The 20,652-nt window shown below is 50.3% G+C and overlaps 1 protein-coding gene across 1 annotated transcript; it reads right to left on the bottom strand.

Moving 5' to 3' along the window:
• Nucleotides 1-1,407: 1,407 nt before the first annotated feature.
• Nucleotides 1,408-14,574, bottom strand: ROPN1L (rhophilin associated tail protein 1 like). The gene is made up of 6 exons (XM_032861872.1): nt 14,532-14,574; nt 14,168-14,342; nt 10,260-10,383; nt 8,630-8,791; nt 3,084-3,259; nt 1,408-1,584 (listed from the first exon to the last, which is right to left on the bottom strand). The coding sequence occupies exons 2-6, from the start codon at nt 14,296-14,298 to the stop codon at nt 1,524-1,526; spliced, it is 654 nt and encodes a 217-aa protein (XP_032717763.1). The 5' UTR covers nt 14,299-14,342; nt 14,532-14,574; the 3' UTR covers nt 1,408-1,523.
• Nucleotides 14,575-20,652: the final 6,078 nt, after the last annotated feature.

Raw genomic sequence — 20,652 nt, 5'->3', positions numbered from 1 at the left:
CCCACCTGACAGCTCGTTTCTTTCAGAGCCGATGACAGCCCAGTGTCCGGACGCACCCGAGCTTATCCCCTCACTTGCTTCATTCCCTTTCATTCCCTTAACACCTTGTGATTTTCTGGTAGAGTGAAAAGGTGTCCCGACTTCCATTTGTTAGTTCAGAGATCTGTGTTAGCAAGTTTATTCATGATCATATTTATCTCTTCTCTGTCTCGTTAAACTCCATCAAATTGACCTTCTTGACATAAGCCAGTGTGACTGGTCATGAAGTTCTTTTGGTAGATGTCGATGGCCTCCAGGGACGACAGGACACAGGGGTGCTATGTCCCTTCCCTACCACCTCACTGAATGAGAGCGTGTCTCACCCCACATTCTACCAAATGGACAGATACTTGTTAGCAAGCAGGCCCCAAAGTCATCAGGTCCTCGGTCCCCCAGATGGACACGTTGCATGATACGCTCTCTCCAGGGCTGACTCAGTGACATCGACGGCTGGCCTTCCAGCTGGGCCAGGCACAGGGTCCCCTGGGAAAGAGCCAGGACAAGGCAGGGTTCCTGGCTCTCAGGTAGCGATTACACAGGAGGGGGCTCTCTCCTCCCTGAAGCAAATTGTTTCTCATAACTTCAGGTTCTCACAAGCCTTTGAACACGGATAACTTTTATTAGCAGGGTGGCCAGTCTACAGAGAGCCCACAGGCCAAGCCATTTTTAAGTTCTCCAAAAAATGATCTAAGGTGTATTAATCACCATTTTGAAGACTTAATATAAAGATAGCAAATAAAGGAACTGGGATGCTCATTTCTGTTCTGTGGACCACGTGCCGGTCTAACTTGTCTGCTTTGGGGGCACCTGGGTGGCTGAGTCAGTTGAGCGTCCAACTCTTGACTTTGGCAGAGGTCATGATCTCAAGGTTGTGAGGTCGAGCATGTCAGGCTCTGCACTGAGCATGGAGCCTGCTTGAGATTCTCTCTCCGTCTCCCTCTGGCCTTCCCCCTGCTCGCTCTCTCAAATAAATAAATAAAATCTTCAATAAATAAATACATAGTCTACTTTCTTTCCTGGGGCCATGATGCTCCTCCAGCTTGCTGGTGCTCCCCCGGCCCACCCCTCCCAGAATAGATCCAGCTTCAGCAGAAGACTCTCTGCCTAGGGGTCTTGGGGTGGTTGTCTGGGGAGCAAACATCAGCGTTTCTGCTCATAGGGGGTCCCCAGTGTGGAAAAAGAACAGCTAGTCTTACACTGCCCACCCCCACTCTGTGCATCCAAGTAGATGGTTTTACTCAAAAAGACTGTTTTCCTGCTCCGAATCCTTTCCAGGGTCTTCCAGGAAACATGGCAAAGAGCAGACCCCAAAACACACGAACCATACTGAGCTCCCGCTATGAGAAAAACTCACAGAGCACACCCACGTGCTGTAAGATAAGCTGTATTTGGTGCCGAGCTTTTAAAAAGCACTATTTGACATTAAAAAGTGTTCTTCTCTGTAATAATGGCCTCTGTCTTCTAAGGGTTCTTCTCGAGGCTTTCTAAACTTTCTTCAGAATGAAGAAATCTGTAAGTCCTATCATGCCATTCTTTCTAGATTCTCTAGAATGGAAACAGATGAAGGCCCTTTTAGTCATTTCTTACAGCAAAACAATGCAATTTTTATGAAATGCAACATAATTTAAAGGTTTTATCTAGAAGAATTAATGATTTTCAATCTTTAATTATTCTTACCTCCAAAAAATCAAGCATTCTGTTTTCTTATACAAAAACGGGCATTTATTTCTAGGTGAAAAAACCAGGACATGTTTATAGGTTCTTCCTCACTGACCACTCAAATTTTAGTCACTACTGAAACAAAAGTCTCCTTCTATTGGGAAATTCGGTCCAGCGAGACTCAAGGACTGTCTTGAGTCTCTAAAACTTTGGCGTCGCCAACAGCATGTCTCTCAATTTTTCTTTTTTTATCTGCAGACACTTCTACTTCCTGAGAGATGGTGAGCATTAGTACATCTCTACTGCCAACATCCACGGATGTAAAAATACTGAACTCGAACAATATTCATTCTCTAGGCCGGCGGGGAAAACGAGAGCCCTCTCGAGGGCTCATCCTTTCAAGGTAAAAGGATCATTCGAGGTTCTAACCCATATTTTGCCATAAACAGCGACCACCTCTCACAGCCCTAGGGAAATCACAGGTGTCCAACGGTCTCCCGCTGCGGCCGCTTAGAGGGGAAGAACAGGATGCTGGAGAAGTCTGCCTGTCCCCCGACCCCTCGCTGTCCTGGGCAGGAGGACTTCCTGCCGCGGCGGGCCCTACAGCTCTCCTCGGGCTGTGAGGGACAGTGGGCTTGCAGTGTCAGCTGTGCCAACGGCCTAGCGCGAGTGTGTTTATTTCCCCCGTTAAGGAAGAGCCATTGACCAGGAGCAGGGGACATCGGGCAGCAGCGCCAAGGGGGCGGGGTGTTCCGAAAGCACACGTGCGGTGCCTGAAGTGTGTTTGGGGGGGCAGGGAGCTCGGCTGGCTTGAAACCCCCAGACCCGTGCGGTTGGGGTGCAGGGAGCCGGGGACCTGTGCAGTGCTAGGCAGAGGAGTGAGACCGCAGGGGGCCAGGCATCGGACCCTGTGGGACCTCTGTGCGTCCAGTGTCTGTCCACCCCCAGAGGAGCAGAAGGGCGTGCAGGAGCCCACACCGCGCAAACACTCAGGGAACAAAGGCGTGAAGTCGCACCCTCCACCTGCGGGGCTGTTGAGATGTGCCTTTGAGCTTACTCTTTAACAGGCTGCAAGTTTAAACCACTGCACACAGTGGACTTAAGAATCAAGATCAATTCCGGATAAACTTTTCTCAAAGATGGGGTAAAAAGAACCAGACTCCCGTCCGGCACTGCCCTGTATCACTCATGAAGAAAAGCGGCCTCCTGCCATTCAAATTTCTTTAGCACAGCTTGGCGACATCTTGGGGACACCTGGGGCGCAGTGTGTGTGGCTCTCCCTCCCCGCCAAGGCTGGATTACTTGCAGCAAAGCCATCTGGGAGGAGAGAAAGGACCTTCTCCAGTGGTCCCCGCACAGGAACACCAGGGCGGGCTCGTACTTACAGAGTGTCCTTTAAAGTGGCGAGATAGGTTTCCGTGTCCCCTTGGAGGATGTCCGAGTCCAACTTGGACAAATAACGGTAGACGTAGGAGAACGTCTCAAAAGGGATGCGCGCCGGCCCGCCCTCGGGGTCGGCGGTGAGGATCTCACACAGGTGCTTCATCGAGCTGTTCAACGACTGGAAAGACCACAAACCGGGGACAGTTACCACCTAGAATCACCACAGCGAGAGCATAAGACACCAGCAGAATCAGCCCTTGGGTACGTTTCACAGAAATTCTCCATCAGGTATGCTCTCAATCGACGTGAACTAGGTTTACGTACACTTGCTGTAAGTGAGGAAATTGAAGTTTTCATCAAGATGCCTGTGGCCTGAAAATAATTTTAATCCACAGATGTTGTTTTATGTTAAAATGGGAATGAGGAAGCATCAGTCTCCTTAACGATGAGCCCGGAGCCAGCCCAGAAGCCTCCAGCCCCTTCAGTGCTGGGACGTACCTGGGGCCACACTGAGGGGGCCGGGGTGGGTGGGCTCTAGGACAGATGGCCCATGACGCGTCCTGACGCCCACCTGCGATCAGGCTCCGTGCAGGCTCCACATGGGGCTGGCCCTGCTCTGGGCCTGGTCTTGGTTCCCAAAAGTACTTATTCCCCTGCCCCTTCTCTCTGTCTGGTTCAGTCACCCCACCCACCCGGGCTGACACCTTGACCTTCAGCCTGAAAGCTGGTCCCTGGAGAAGCCATCCCACTCCCACAAGGCACAGGCTCAGAGAGCGAGGACCCTCCCTCCAGGCCAGGAGGGCACAGGGACTGTGTCCAGTCCCTGGAGATCTCACAAGAGCCTGCGGGCCAGCCAGGCAGAGGCATTCACATCTCATTCAGGGGCTCCCGGGGCAAGTCAGGGCCCTTTGCCCCTGCAGAGAGCAGGCTGTGGAGACTTAGGGGGCGGCCGTTAGAGGGAGGAGCGAGGAAAACACAGGTGGGACAGGCACAGAGGAGAGCTTCCCACGTGGGGAGAGTCACGCGCAGACCTCCTTGACCGTGACTGTTGGGAGGGGAACGAACCCGACATCCTTAGGGACGCGTAAATGGCTGGAGCCACAGTTCCTAACCCGACGTGCCTGCGGGACGGGAGTCCGGGTGCTGCTTAGCTGGGTCATCCAAGGCTCCGGTCGGGGTGGTGGCCAGGGTTTGGGCCTCCTCCGGAGGCTTGACTGGAGACGGACCTGCTCCCGCCCTCACCAAATTTGCTGGCAGATGCCGGACGCATGGCAGGGGGCTTCCCCAGGAAGTCCACCGGCCCGGGCAGCCCCATTCCCAGCTCCCGACACCGCACGCAGGGGCAGGACACGGAGGGACGGAGGGACGGAGGGACGGCGGGCTCCGACTCCGGGGGGTTGGGCCGCCTGCCTGTTGTGTTCACGGCCAAATCCTCCGCTCTCAGGAGAGGCGCCGGCACAAAGCAGCACTCAGCAAATATTTGGGGAGGAAAGAAGGAAAAGAGGGAGGGAGGGAGGGAAGGAAGGAAGGAAATGGACAACTCTGAGTAAGCAGGGACCTTACACTCGGCTCATCTGACCATAGACTGTGAAGAAAAATTGAAGAGCTCAGAGGACGCGTCTGCCACCAGCCACGCAGAGGCCGGGGATGAAGGAGGCAGAAACGGTGGCTGTTGTGTTGACAGATCGACTAGATTCCAACGTAACAGAAATCCCGCGTGGAGAAGGGAGCAGGCAATGAGCCCCTGTAAGTTACCCCTCCTGCACTTTGCTTCTCTGTCTCCTCCTTTTTTTGAAGGTTTTTTTTTTTTTTTTAAGCATAAAGATCCGGGTGCCTGAGTGACACGGTCGGTTCAGCATCCAACTCTTGATTTTGGCTCAGGTCCTGATCTCAGGGTCGGGAGATGGAGCCCCGCATTGGGTTCCACACTCCGTGAAGAGTCGGCCTCAGACTCTCTCTCCCTCCGCCCCCCCCGCCCCCCTAAAACACAACCACAGCATAAAGATGACGCTAAGTTGCCAAGTTACTCCCAAATTGCCACCTGGTCACCTCCAAGTCACAGCTTTGTGCTGGTGAACCTCCAGGCTACCCCAGCCAAGTGGGCACAGTGGCTTCTCCCCATTCCGGCCTGGCCGCCCCAGGACTGTTTGCACTAACGGCAGGAGTGGGGGGCAGGTCAGGGCAGAGGCGACACCCCCACTTCTGACACCTCCCTGCTCACCCTTCCCCCAACCCTACCCCCAACACAGACATGGTCAGTGAACCAGAGAAGACCTTCCCGGACGGCCGGGCTGCAGAGCCCACAGCCCACAGCAGACACGACTGTCGAGGTGGCCCAGCTAGGGGACAGGCCAGGACCCCACCCGCCCAGCGAGGATGAGAAACAGTAGAGGAAAGGAGGGGCACGGCTGCTGCTTGCTTTCCTGTCCCTTCCCCAGCGTTCAGTCCAGAAGGTGACCGAATGTCTCCACCTAGTGTCCTACACGACACATGGACAAGAAACCCTCTCTCTTGCTCCGGCTTGGTCTTAAATCCAGCACTTATTTTCACGATTGGAGAAGTAAACATTACGAAGACGGATCCCCAAAATATGAAATATCCTTTCTCACCACTGCTAAACTCTAAATTTCACAGCTAAGTTTAAAGGCATAAACCATAAATGTCTGTTCTAATCTTAGCTACTCATTTCACAGTATTAAAAATCTTGCTTTCGCAGAGCTCCCGATGAACAAAGCGATGCGACATTATCTTCCGTAGGCACATCTGTCTTTGTCCTTCCCACCCCAACACCCCACTCCCCGGTTAACGTGTGATCCCCGCTTTGCCGCAGGACGGTCCCTGGCACAAACCAGCCCAGGGTGCCGGTCTTCTCTGCCGCTGACGCAAACCGCACCTTTGGGCACTTACGTGACTCCCTACGCAGCAATGAGCCAGCACCTGGCTCTCCTGGGGCTTCAGTGGCTCTCACGGGGGCTATTAATAGAACCAGTAAAAGGTGGTCTCTTCTCGGAGTGGCTATTAGACAGCGGAGGCAATGAACGTCCTACTGCTGTCTGCGATGATGCAGAGGGAGATGGAAATCTAACTGGGAATGAATACAAATTCCAGAAGATTATGAACCACAGACTTCTCTTTGCATGAAGTTAAAACCCATGAAAATTAAATACTGTATTTCTTGGGGTACGTATGCGGCCCATGGGAAGCAGGAGATTTGGGAAGGCGTTTGCTTCAGGCCGGGGAGATGGCAGGGGGTGGGGGGTGGGACGGAGGAAGAGCGCGCAGTCATGTCCTTGTGTCCGTGATCATGTGGTGTCCATTGGGGTTTCCTACACAAAGTGACTTCTAAAAACTAAAATGGGAGCTGAGTGTGCACCAGGAAGCGACGACTGTGAATTTTCCAGCTACGTTCTCTGTGGTCCAAAGACAGGAGGGAGGGGGTGAAACCAGCGCGTGGCTCTGCAGCGAAGGCGGCCACCTCTAAAACCCCTTCTTTGCAAGTGGAAAGCAGTAACGCTTCCTTCCCTACATCCCAGTGTCTCTCACAGAGACTCGGACACCAGAGCTAAAGAGAGCTTCCAGATTCCCAAAGAAGTCCTGCCAAACAATTTAACAAGATGGGACACAACAGACGCTGGTGAGGATGTGGAGAAAGGGGAGCCTCTTGCACTGTTGGTGGGAATGCAAACTGGGGCAGCCACTCTGGAGAACAGGATGGAGAGTCCTCAAAAAGTTGGAAATAGAGCTACCCTACGACCCAGCAAGTGCACTCCTGGGTATTTACTCCAAAGATACAGATGTAGTGAAAAGAAAGGGCACCTGCACCCCAATGTTCATAGCACCAATGTCCACAATAGGATCTCCTTCAGCAGATGGAGAGATGTGGTCCACACATACAATGGAACAGCACTCAGCCATCAGAAAGGATGAACACCCGCCACTTGCACTGACATGGATGGGACTGGAGGGATGATGCTGAGTGAAGTAAGTCCAGCAGAGAAAGACAATTATATGGTTTCACTCATCTGTGGAACATAAGGAATAGCACGGAGGACCACGGGGGAAGGGAGGTAAATCTGAAGGGGGAGAAATCAGAGAGGGAGAGGAACCATGAGACACTATGGACCCCAGGAAATGAACTGAGGGTCTCAGAGGGAAGGGGGAGTGGGGAGAGGGGGTAACAGGGTGATGGGTATTAAGGAGGCCACATGATCTGATGAACACTGGTGTTACACGTAACTGATGAATCACTGAACACATCAAAAACTAAAGATGTGCTATACTGTGGCTAACTGAACATCAAAAAGGAGGGGTTGGGGAGGAGGAGGAGGAGGAGGAGGAGGAGGAGGAGAAGTCCTGCCAAATCATCATACTCCACCCCTTCCCTCCCCACCCCTCCTTGGTTCAGAGACGCCTCACCTTGGGAACCGGAAGGTTATCTCTGTCTTCATTCCCAAGGGTCAACCTTCAACATCGTCAAAGCTGCACTATATCTATTAGCTACCAATCATATACTTTAAGTCAAATATAAAACAATGTTACTCCTCTTCCCATAGATGAGGAAAACAGAGTAACTGTTTCCCAAATGATGTGTAGTTCCATAAAAAGTCACCAATGCGTTCTCTTCTAACACCTAAATGCATTGTCATAGCATCTCTGTATTTTATCCATTGTTAACAATTTTAAAATTGAAGCATTCCTAAGTATTTAACTTCTGCAAATTAAAATAACTATAAGCCTATGGGGCACCTGGGTGGCTCAACCGGTTAAGCACCTGCCTTTGGCTCAGGTCACAATCCCAGGGTCCTGGGATCGAGCCCCGTGTTGGGTTCCTTGCTCAGCAGCAAGTCTGCTTCTCCTTCTGCAGCTTTCTTGCTCTCTCTCTATCCCAAACAAATAAATAAATAAATTTTAAAGATTTTATTTATTCCTTTGATAGAGACAGCATAAGCAGGAGAGGCAGAGGCAGAGGGAGAGGGAGAAGCAGACTCCCCGCTGAGCTAGGACACCCCCCCCACCCCCCCGCAATGCAGAGCTCCATCCCAGGACCCTGAGATCATGACCTGGACCAAAGGTAGACACTTAACCATCTGAGCCACCCAGGTGCCCCATAAATAAAATCTTAAAAAAAAAAAAAATGTAAGCCTAGAAATACAACAGACACCTGAAAAAGAATTGCTTCTCTCTGACAGTTACTAAAGTAATGAAAGTGTTTCCTTCGGTTACTGAAACACCCATAGTACTTTTTTTTTTATTAAGATCTTATTTATTAATTTGACAGAGACAGAGAGATCACAAGTGGGCAGAAAAGCAGGCAGAGAGTTGGAGGGGAAAGCAGGCTCCCCGCTGAGCAGAGAGCCCGATGTGGGCTCAATGCGGGGCTTGATGTGGGGCTCGATGCAGGGCTCGATCCCAGGACCCTGAGATTGTGACCTGAGCCAAAGGCAGAGGCTTTAACCCACTGAGCCACCCAGGCGCCCCCACCTACAGCATATTTAAGCCAGGCCACGATCGCACAGAATTACTCAGAACGCAACTGGAAGGTACGTACCCCGCCAAGCATGCTGCATCCAAGCGCTAAAAATTTTATCCACTCGATTTTGTCTTCGCAAGGATCCAGCTGCAACAGCGCTCTGAAGTTCTCTACCGGCAGGCACAAATTCTTCCATTTCTCCTCGAGATCCGCTAGTTCCACATACTGCTTGTGGCTGCACTATAGAGAAAACACAGTGATGACAACATTTGGAAGTTTTTCAGTCTATAAATATTTTAAGTTTTAGAAACCTGGGAAATAATATAGTGCTTATAAATAGTTCAACATACCCCAGTGCCCAACCACATGCAGGGAAAAGACAGACTCTGGATTCACAACACAGACAGCCCCAGGAAAGCAGGGCATGAAGGTGTGCGGCGGGAGGGGCGCAGGGCAGGGAGGCAGCATGCTGCAAGCTGACATTGTCCTGTTTTACTTCTCAAAAGGAAAAAGCAAATAGGGCCTGATGTTATGGTTGAGTGAACCGGGCCCACAGATTGGATATAGGATTCTGGGCTGTCTGTGCAAAACACTTCACAACAAAAAATAAGCATCAAGAAATAAAAACATTTAAAATCCAATCTGCTGAAAGTGCTCATAGTTAAGTGGAAGAAATCTTAAAATTGAAAATAAATTCACTTCTTCTGTTATTTTATTTTATTTTATTTTATTTTTAAAGATTTTATTTATTACTTATTTGACAGAGATCACAAGTAGGCACAGAGGCAGGCAGAGAGAGAAGGGGAAGTAGGCTCCCCACTGAGCAGAGAGCCCGATGCGGGGGCTCGATCCCAGGACCCTGAGATCATGACCTGAGCCGAAGGCAGAGGCTTTAACCCACTGAGCCACCCAGGCGCCCCTTCCATTATTTTAAATAACCTGTGAAAATTGGTCACGATGATGATATGCTAATAGCATTCTATGTGAAAAGCTTGGAGCAATTTTAGTGTGTTTTTTTCCCCAAGCTACCCCTTCCGATGGTTATTCGTTTTCCCTTTAGAGAAAACTGTGGAATAATCCCATTGTCAGAAGTCAATGCATGGGGCAAACCACTTTAAAGCTCACGGTTATAGCACTGATGTCAGTTTCAGCAACCGACCCAGTCACTGGGAAGGCCAAACCCGGGTGATCCAGTCCCTAATTTACTTGTTTCTCCACAAGCAAGGTGGAGGGGCGGGTGAGGGCGGCCTGGGCTCTGGGGCAAGGATCTCGCCCACGCCCAGGCACTTGGGACCCCACAGCGTACCAGACGCCAAAGAGCAGTCTGTCGTTCGGAAGAAGGTGACAGCAGATCGTTTCTTTAGCGCGTACACTATGTTTGTAAGCCTATTTCCAGAAGAGACTCGCAGCCCCCATTTTGGGAGTCGGATTTCCAGACTTTCAGTCAGGCAGCCTCTAGGGTTTTAACTGGGTATTTAAAAGCAATTACATGTCACTTGCTGACAATCTAATCACGAATAGGTCTTTTGGGTTCTTCAAACTAGAGAGAGGCACTGAAGCAGCAGATTCCTGCTCTGAAGAAATCCAGCAGGTGTGCCCCGGGGAGAGATGTCTTGCCAAGGGGAGCTGGCGCGCCTGTCCCCTGTCCCTGCGGCGGCCACGCTTTATCTGGTGAAGCTGACGGAGAACAGAGACACTCCCCTCCTACCTGCTTGTGCAAAACTTTCAGGAGTCCTTGAGTCAGGCCTGTGTCTGTTTTCTGAGTGGCCACAGGCATCTCGATTCTGTCCTTGACGGGAAGCGGATCTCCTCTGGACAAAGCTGAAAAATACCTAAGAGCAACAGCCACGTCTGAGGGCACGTCAGGACCCAGAAAGCACGGGAAATCGCGTGGTTTCCCAAAGGAGCTGTGAGCATGACAGTGCCCGCAGCTACGAGCGTGACTCCAGGGACACCACAGTCCGAAGGCCAGGCTGCGGTTCTGGCTCCTCCGCTCAGCTCTCCAACTTAACCTTCTCTGCGTGCCTCAGTTTCTCTGTCTGCAAAGCCAACAATGGCGGCCCCTGTCATAGGGTTCCGAGGAGCAGTAAGCTCAAGCTGCCAACGGGCTGGACACGCCACACGGCCACGAGCCATGGCCGGGGGTGGGGTGGGAGGGAGGGGGGCTCCCGAAACACGTGCTATTCTTATCAAGCCCACGCTAGGAGGGGTCCTGGAAGGCTGGGAAAGGAGACAGGAGACTCAGGATGGCAATGACCCAAGGGCAAGGTCATGGTCTAGTCATTCTACTTTGACAATTAGTGTTTGGTCTTCCCTGCTCTTGGCCTTGCTGCTTTCCAAGGGGGATGACTTCAACCATCTCTGTTTAACCCTACGGGGCCCAGGGGAAGGGAAGTCACCTGTCTGCCCTGCGGGGGACCAACTGCCCACTCCACGACATCAGACGCCACCCCTCCCCCATGCTTCACTTTTCCTGTATTTTTAGTAATTTTATTTAGTATTTTTTCCCCTCAAGTGTTCCCTTCTGGGATGCAGATATTGGTGCTGATGTTGGGGGCTGGGGGCGGGCATGGAAAGAGTACAGGGCAACAAGTCAGGAGGGGGCACCCAGCAGCTTCTGGTTGGTGGGGAGGGGGAGAGGGTGCCAGGAGGGCCGGAGGGGGCCGGCTGCTGCAGCCGCATCATTGGCCACTCTAATGACCAACACAACCCCGGGGCCACAGGCCATAATGTGAAAGACATGAATAATTAAAAACATCTCTGGTTATGTAACAAAGGTAGCTGTTGATAGATATTTGAGGAGCAAAATGAAATGTTACACCTCATCACCTTTTCTCTCGCCATCCATATTTTGTTGACTTAACAGGTTGAGGGAAAGTCAAAACAAAGGCAGCAGTGTGGGAGATGGGGAACAGGAAGATCCGAGGTGACAGGGGCAGGGAGGGTGCACGGGTCTTAGTGTTACCATATTGTTCCTAATTAGGGTTTTCACCTCTTCCGGGGACTTTATTCCTCCTCCTCACCGATCAAACCACAGCGTCTAAAGCAGTGGATCCCAATAATTCTCTCACCCCCTCCCCAGGAAGGCGCTGGCAATTTCTGGAGACATTTTTGGTTGTCACAGTGCTACTGGCCTCTTGTGGGACAGGTCAGGATGCTAACAGTCCTATTATGCCCAGACACCACCATCTTCCCCCCACATACGCCCTCCCCCCCAAGCAATTATCTTGCCCAAAGTGTCAACAGTGTCAAGGCTGAGGAAGCCTGCATTAGGGGTGAGCCCCCCACCCCAGCCCCCCGTCCTGTGCTAATTCCCTGGGGCCCAAGGGAGCAAGAAGCAGCCTTTACACTGGACCAGTTTTCACTCCGGTCACACTGCAGGAGGCACCTGGGACAGAACATAGTACAGCCACCTAACTGGGGTGTCGCAGCAGAGGACACAGGCAGGGGGGCGTGAAGAGGTTAACCTACATGCCTCCTGGAGTTTCCCCAAGGCTGGTACCTTCCTGTGATTCCCGGTTCTCTGCTTTGTTTTGAGTTGTTGTTTTTTTGTTTTTTTTTTTCTTCTTCTTGTCACCTCCCCTTTGTTGGAATGTTCTTCTTCCCGGAATGCCCTTGCCTTGTCTCAAAGACCAATTCACCCTCTTCTGAGCCACATCCCTCTCTAAAAGATTCTCTTTTGTGGCATCTGAGTCCATGTCACACACACCGCATAGTGAATAATGCTTTTCTCCTAAACTCCAAAATTGCTCTTGAGAGAAATTAGGTGCACGAAGAAATTCGGTGCATGGAACATCCAGAAAGTTCTCAATTAAGCCTTTTAAATTAAAGTGAAGCTTAAGTTAAAATAATTTATGTCCCAAGAGGGGAAAAAAAAATGATTCAATCTTGGAATGTCCCGTCGACTACAAACTTTCATCTGACCCATCTTTACCGACATTTGGATGGTGGTTAAAACCGCAGGCCATCATTTTTTTTGGCAAGAACCTTGAGAGAATCAGAAGCAACTGACAGAAGTGTTTGTCATAAGACATCACTGGATTGATGAGTAGCCTTATGTGGGGGGCTCAAGAAGGGCCCCAAAGACATCCAGGCCCTAATCCTGGAGACTGTGGATCTTATTTTGCACAGTGACAGGGACTTTGTAGATGGGAGAGAGGATTTGGAGATGCGAAAATGATCCTGGATTATTTTGATGAGTCCTAAGTGCACTCATCAGTATCCTTGGACGAGGGAGGCAGAGAGAGACTTGAAGATGCCGCACCACTGGCCTTAAAGATGGAGGAAGGGGCCAGGACCCAAAGAATACAAGGAATGCTGCTCTGGAAGCTGGAAAAGGCAAGCAAGGGATTGGATTCGCCCTAGAGCCTCTGGAGAGAAGCCCTGACAACTCGACTTTAGCCGGGCGAAACTGATTTTGGACGTTTGGCCTCGCGAGCCATAAAGAGAACGCGAGCCTGTTGTTTTAATCCTTTAGCTTCTGTGGTTGTGACAGTCGCCACAGGAAACCAATGCACCTTGGATATACAGTTTAGAGAGGGTCGGTGAAATCTAACTTGCTAGTTACTAACACTTTTTTTTTTTAAGATTTTATTTATTTGACAGAGTGTGCGCAAGCAGGCTGCAGCGGCAGGCAGAGGGAGAAGCAGGCTCCCCGCTGAGCACAGAGCCCAGTGCGGTGGGGGTGCGGCGGGGGGGGGGGGGATGCCTGGTGCGGGGATGCGGGGCTCGATTCCCAGACCCAGGGATCATGACCTGAGCTGAAGGCAGATGCTTCACCAACCACCCAGGCGCCCCAAAACATTTAATTTTATACTGGTTCATGAGATCATAAAATTGAGTTTCTAAGTCTGTCTACTCAAAAGGGGCAAAGAGCTCTCCTTTCAAAACTAAATGGGTTTGGGGCGCCTGGGTGGCTCAGTGGGTTAAGGCCTCTGCCTTTGGCTCAGGTCATGATCCCAGGGTCCTGGGATCGAGCCCCGCATCGGGCTCTCTGCTCGGCGGGGAGCCTGCTTCCTCCTCTCTCTCTGCCTGCCTCTCTGCCTACTTGTGATCTCTGTCAAATAAATAAATAAACAAAAATCTTAAAACAAACAAACAAAAAAAAAACTAAATGGGTTTAATGGTTCTAAGGTCTGTTGATTTTGTAACTTTAAAATTATGTCTGTTCCTGAAAATAGTTAGGATGTTTGTTACAAGAAACAGTGAAGCCTCCTTCGCCTTCTTAAGCTGGGCGACGTTTAACCTTACAGCGGTCTCGGGATAATTTTCCCGAAGTGTCCTCAGTCGTCTTGGTTCTAGCAAACTCAACCAGGTACCGAACCCCGGGAGGATTTTCTGGGGTGAGGAACTTAGCCTTACAGGATTCCTTCTTACAAACATCATTTTGGAAATAAAGTCAAGGGACTGGAGTGGGTTGATTTTGTCACACAAGGCAGCCACTTTCTACCCCACGCAGTTGCTTTAAGGCGTCAGTCCGAGTAAGCGCCGCTCTCCGGCCACGGGTTGTGGTCATTCCGGGGAAGGGCAGCCGACCGCGGTGCTTGCCGGGGCGGACGCCCGCGGAGCGCGGAGCAGCGCTGCAGGGGGAGGGCAGGCGGCCCCCGAGGCGCTTACCCCGCGGACCACTGCAGCACGTCGGCGGGCTGGGTGCGGATCGCGGCCTTCGTGAACTGCTTCAGGATGTCCGGCAGCTCCGGGGGGATGTGGATCTGCTGCGCGCAGAACATGGTGTCGGGAAGCGGCATCGCTCTCCGAAGACCGGGACCAGGCTGGGAAGAATCAGGGTGTGCTGCGTGGAGGGGGAGGACCGGCCCGTGAGCCTCAGGGAGCGGGCGCTCGGGGGCGGGGCCGCCCTGCCTCCCCCGGATTTGGAGCCCGGAGGGGGGACCCGGGTTTGTGGCGGGGCCCGGCCCCCGGGTTTGGGGGCGGGCCAAGAGGCCGGCTTCGCGCGGTCGGGGCGGCCGGCCGGGGCTCTCACCCGCTCCTCCTCGGGCTCCTCGGAAAGTGAGGGCCAACCGCCCCTTCTAGCTACAGCCGGGAAGCGCCCGCGGCAGCAATTGTTGCCTGTACAGACGTATCCAGGCAACCGGGACGCCTGAGGGCCCCGCCCCTTGGCTCCGCGCAGGCGCACCCGCCTCGGGCCGAGGCCCGGCTATCGCCGGCACGGGCCTGGGAGGCAATGCGCTTGCGCAGTGTGGCTTCCGCCCTCCGCCCCGCGCCTTTTTTTTCCCGCCACTACCTGGTAGTAAAGGGATGCAGGAGCTGAACGTTTCACTTAGAAAAGGACCTTTTGAACGATTTCCCACTGCCAACTGTGAGGGGCGAATTCACAAGGGACCCGCCCCCCGCGCTTCCCATTGCTCTGGCTACGTTAAGCTTAAGGACGAAATGACGGTCGTCCTCGGAAGGAAGCCGTTATAATCATGGGGCCGGTCGGTGCAGGTGGCACGAGCCCCCTCCCTCCCCAAGAAGGAACCGGCCCTCCTTCCTCCGCGGCCTCGCTGGTCCTGCTCGAGCCCCTGCCGTGAAGCAAAGCGTCCCGGTGCCCAGACCTTCACCCGCGTTCTCAGTGCCCGCCCGTTCTTCCGATGTAAGAGCCATGAAGAGTTCGGACCGTGGCGATTTTCAGCTCGAGGAAGATTCTGTTTCACTTGTTCGAAGTAAGACAGAATGGTTGAGCCTGATTGGGTCTCGAAGGACATAAGCCGCGTCTTCTGCTACAATAGCTTTGGGTCGAATGGTAGAGAACTGCTCGGTTCTGGTGAATCCTGACCAGGGCACCATACGAAGTGTCGATCATGGCTGTGGCTACCCTCGAACCCACTCTGAATGAATGAAGCCCTGAAGCCCGCCTTCCCCTGCTCACCTCCAGCCAGAAGATGGAGAACTAGAACGAGCTACTGCCAGGAGGAGTCAAGGACAAGCTCTCCTCCTCCCCAGAGGCATCACCCCCAACCATGACTCCAAATTAACAGCATTTCCAAATTAACAGCACTGGCAAAACCTGAAAGCAGTCACTATTTAATGCTGATACTATATGGGAAAACAAGGAATCTCATACAGTGATGAGAGAAGAGTATTAATTAGTACATTTTGGGGACCATTTGGCACTACATTTTGATGACTTAGCAACCAACAGGTCTATGCTACAGAAATACTAGCCTGAGTATATATAATGTGGACAAAAATGTTTACTAAAGCACATAGCAAAATGGGTAAATTCTTTCAGAAAACTTAAACCATAATCTTATCCACACAACAGAATTCAGCCATAATTTTATAAATGAGGTAGCTACTTAAGTATTGACATTACAAGATGTTCATGAAATATAAAGCGAAAAAAAGCACCCCACAGAGCAGAGTCTGTGAATGTATGTTTGCCCATAGCACATTCTGGAAGCAAACACTAAACTCCTGACAGTGGTTACTTCTGGAGAATGGCACATGACTTTCAGGTTTTATTTTAACCATATATACATTATTTTGATTCTGATTCATCCATTTATTTATTCAACAGTATTGAATGTTAAGTATGTCCCAAGAACTGTTCTGAAATATAGTAGTAATCCCCAAATCGTTAAAAAATCACTTACATTTAAGTGGGGGAAAAGATACAAATATAAGGAGGACAGGAAAACCATGATATCTTAAAACATATGAGAGATAAGACACAGCAGAAGAGTCAGGAATGCCCCAGTTCCTGCAATTTTAGATAAGCCCAAGAATGACACTTTAGTACAAAATGAAGAGCCTAGATGAAGAACATGAAGGCGCAGCAAGTGTAAAGGCCCCGAGGTTTGACCTGTTCTGGAAGCAAGGAGGCTTGCCTGGAGCACAGGAAGGTGACTGTGAACTTGGGACTCTTGAGTGTGATGGTTAGCTGAGTAGAGGACTGTTGTGATCTTAGATCCGAACATGATCACTCTGCATCCCATGTTGAAAATAACTGGAATAAAGAAAGAGAGCGTGGGGCGCCTGGGTGGCTCAGTGGGTTAGGCCGCTGCCTTCGGCTCGGGTCATGGTCTCAGGGTCCTGGGATCGAGTCCCGCATCGGGCTCTCTGCTCATCAGGGAGCCTGCTTCCTCCTCCCTCTCTCTCTCTGCCTGCCTCTCTGCCTACTTGTGATCTCTGTCTGTCAAATAAATAAATAAAGTCTTTAAAAAAAAAAAAAAAAAGAAAGAGAGCGTGGGCAGAGGCCGGGAGCTCAGGAGAAACTGCCAGTGGCCTGGACAGGAGAGAGACGATGGTGCTTTGCGCCAGGAAGGTAGCAGTAGAGGGTGCAACATAGCCAGAATCCGATTCATTTTTGAAGACTTCCTGTCCAATGTTATAAGTGTGGGAGAAAAACAAGTGCCAAAGCTATTAGCAACATTTTTAATCTAGCAACTTGAATCCATCCAATTGCTTACCAACTGAAATGGGGACGTTCGAGAAAATAGATTTGGGGTAAGAGCATCATGAGTTTTTTGGGCCTGCTAAGTTTGGGATGTCTGGAAGAGTCTACACAGATAGGCGTGCAGACATGCCTGGAGTAAATACATACGTGAGTGACCAGCATACAGATGGCCTTTAAGACCATGAGAGAGAGTCAGATCACCAAGTTAATGAGTGTCGGTAGAACAGAGGTCCCCGCTGGGCTGGGCTGACAGGATAGGAGGGTCAGCGACGGAGTCTGGAAAGGAGAATCCAGACAGGCAGGAAGGAAATGAGGGGAACGCTGTGTCCTGACAACCAGGAAAATGGTTTCACTGAAGAGGAACCACCCATTTCAGGTGAGAGCTGAGAGGGAACCACGTCAATTAGTGGTGGCCAATTTGTGACTTACAGGAGCAGTTCCAGAGCACAGTGGAGCAAACACCTGATTGTAGCAGGCCTGGAAAAGGAGAGGAAAAACTGGAAAGAGTACAGAGAACTGTTTGAAGGGCTTTGTTGGAAAGGAACGTGAAATGGAACAGTTGAAGGAATCAGTGGGGTGGAGATTTTCCCAAATGACGCAACATCTGAAATGATGGGCACGACCCGACAGCACTATGAGGGAGAGGGAGAAGTGCAGAGCAGTGCTTCGGGGTAGCGGAGTACTGTGGCCTAGTGAGCGTGCGCAGGGTGGGGGACCCAGGGACCGCACGTGGGCCCGGGGGCAGTGTGCATACAGAGCGCCCTTGCCGGAGCCTGCACAGCCTGGTGAGCGTGTGGGCACAGGTGCAGGTAAGACGGCAAATCCGACGAAGTGAACCTGTGAAGACTTGTTCTGATTGCTTTGTCCTCTTGGTGAGACGGAAATGAACTCAGCAGCCCAAAGTGAGAGAGAAGGGGGCACTCTGAAGAAAGATAAAGTATGAAATGATCCTTTAAAGAGCATGTAATACGCTGGTATTCCTTTTTGAAACTGGGATGTAACTGACCTACAATGAACTGCACAACTTTAAAATGTACAATTTCACATGTGTGCATGTCAAACCGGGAGCACATCGAGATAACGGATACATCAATCCATGTCTTTATGCCCCTTCGAAATCCCTCCGAGCCCCTTCCCACCGATTGGTAGGTCTGCTTTCCCTTAGCACTGAGACTTGTCCATGCTGCGTGTATCAAGTTATTTATTTTTACTATTGCTGAGCAGTATCTCACTGCAGGATCATTTGTTTATTCACCTGCCGCTGGGCGTGCGGACTGTTTCCAGCCTTGAGCTATTACAGAGCTACGAGGAACGTTCATGTAGGAGTCATCGTACGGACTGACTCCTGGTCAATAACTAGGAGTGCTAAGGACTCACTGTAATGGTTTCCAAACTGCCCAGCTATTTCCCAAAGGAGTTTATACCACTTCACTTTCCCTCCAGGAGAGGGTAAGAGTTCCAGTTCCTCACATCCTCACCAACACACGGAAGAGTATTTTTAATTTTAGTCGTTCTAACAGATACGTGGTGGTAACTTGTGGTTTTAATTTGTATCTTCCTAGCGGCTGGTTATGTTAACAGCTAGCTTCTCATGTGCCTATTTGCCATCTGTGTATCCTCTTTAATGAAATGTTTAAATATTTTGCCCATTTTTAAAAAAATGGGCAAATGGATCTTCTTAAAACTACTGAGTTTTGAGACGTGTCTATTCTGAATGCATGTCTATTATCTGAAATGTTTCACAAGTAATTGCTGCCAGTCCACGGCTGGTTTGTGGTTGCTGTCCCCTAAACAGCATGTATCACAGAGCAGACACTTTCAGTCTTGGACACGTCCGACTTATCAACTTGTTCTCCTTTGGACTGTGCTTTTGCTCATATCTAATCTAAATCTTTGCCTTACCCAAGGCTGAACATTTTCCCCTTTTGCTTCCAGAAGTTACTTGGCTGGAGGTTTCTTGCTTAGGAATACAATCCATTCTGAGGTAATTTTTGCATATACTGAGATATGGATCAGTTTTTAATTTCACATGTGGATGTCCAATTACTCCAGCACCCCTGGTCGACTTCCACACCTTCAAGCATCAACCGTCCACGTACACGGGGGTCTACTTCCGGACTCTGTGCCGCTCCATCGGTTCTGTGGGTCTGTAAACCCGCCAGGAGACTGCTACAACTGAGCAAAGAACAGAGGAGTGACTGCACGGGGTTCCCAGCATTGTGAAGTTTCTTGGCCTGAAAGAGTTACTGAACAGCACAGAGACAGACACCGTACTGTTACTCATGTAAAAAGAGAAATTTCAAAAAGAAGATTGAACCGTATAAAGCACTGGAAAGGGGACCTTCTCTCCCCAGGCTCCTGGCTGTTGCGGAGTGACGTACACCACAGGAGGCTGGAGGGGGGCCTGGGTGTGGCGGCGCACAGTACAGAGTGTCCAGGGGGACCCGGCTCTGTATTCCTCAGGACATTCTAGTCATACCTGGACTAGAACCTTCTGCTTGTTTTTCTGGCTTTTTCCACTCTAAGGGTTCCTTGAAGGCAGACACCGTACCTCGATTCAACTCTAGTGCTCAGAAAAGTGTGGGAAAGAAAGCAGACCCCCAAACCAGAACACTGTGGGACGAGGAGGGGAGAGGTCAGCCCCCTCAGACCCTTAACCCACTGGTGCTATCAGTGCTCTGTTTGCAAAAAGAGCGGCTATACACTGTGGGGTGCAAGGGGGAATTACTGGCCACTTTCTGAGATTCACCATGCCATTTCCTTTGCTGTGAAACTTCAAAATCACAGATTATAGATGCCCTGTGGTTCAAATAGCATTTCACCTACCACTGCTGCACTGAAAATACAAATGCACTTGATAAAAAAGAAAGTTTTGAACCTAGAAACGAAAGAATCTGTTCACATGGGGCACACAGGAAGGAAAAAAAGCCTGATGCAATACTTTCGTTTTTCTCTGAGATTCATGATCAACTACATAAAATTGACTTGATTGGTTTTCCTCCATTTCAAGTATCCACTTAAAGAGAAAACCTGGTGAGGCTCCGGCACATGGATCTTGTAAACAGGTGCGGAAATGGGTAGCATCTTGCCAGCAGCTGGGAGGAGGGGCCTTCACTATTCCTAGTGATGATGGTCTACTGGTACGGTGAGAGGACAAGGCGGAAGGGATGTGCTCTCTGCAAATATACTTTAAAACTCAGAACAGAATAGAGGAATACAGGTAACTTAGTTCTTTTTCTCATGTAACTATTATATTAAAAAATACCTAGATCATCTATATATGCTGATTAATAATGCACATTCCTGTAACTCTGAAGCAATCTTGTAACAAAGCAAAAACAAACCAAAAATCTAGGCTACAACTAACATTCACTTTATTCAATTTTGTTCTCTTGACTTAGAAGGCAACAAACAACCACATAAAAAAGGGAGCATTTTAAAGAATATATACACATAAAATTGATCTGGGTATCTAAGGTTTTTGCTTTAATAGAAAACTTAAGTCCCAAATAACTAAGTGTTCTATTTATCCTCGAAGACAGTCACTCCTAGGCCTTACAGTCACTACATTTCCATTTACGGTACTACTCTACTCTCATGACAGAATGAGGCACTCATACAGAACAGATGGGACTGAAAACCGACATATACTGTCCTAACTTCGTTGTATTCATGCCGAACGTATTGCTGGAGACTTGAATGA

The sequence above is a fragment of the Lontra canadensis genome, unplaced genomic scaffold (genome assembly GCF_010015895.1).
Source record: "Lontra canadensis isolate GAN:19392208 unplaced genomic scaffold, GSC_riverotter_1.0 scaffold22, whole genome shotgun sequence".
In the NCBI taxonomy this organism is placed as follows: Eukaryota; Metazoa; Chordata; class Mammalia; order Carnivora; family Mustelidae; genus Lontra; species Lontra canadensis.
This window is presented reverse-complemented; position numbering and strand designations above follow the sequence as displayed.

Coding starts and splice junctions, on each gene's coding strand:
- ROPN1L (XM_032861872.1), bottom strand. CDS start 14,298: ATGCCGCTTCCCGACACCATGTTCTGCGCGCAGCAGATCCACATCCCC. Junction 8,792..10,259: donor TGAAAGTTTTGCACAAGCAG/GTAGGAGGGGAG, acceptor TTTTCTCTATAG/TGCAGCCACAAGCAGTATGT. Junction 1,585..3,083: donor GCCACTTTAAAGGACACTCT/GTAAGTACGAGC, acceptor TTTCCATTCTAG/AGAATCTAGAAAGAATGGCA.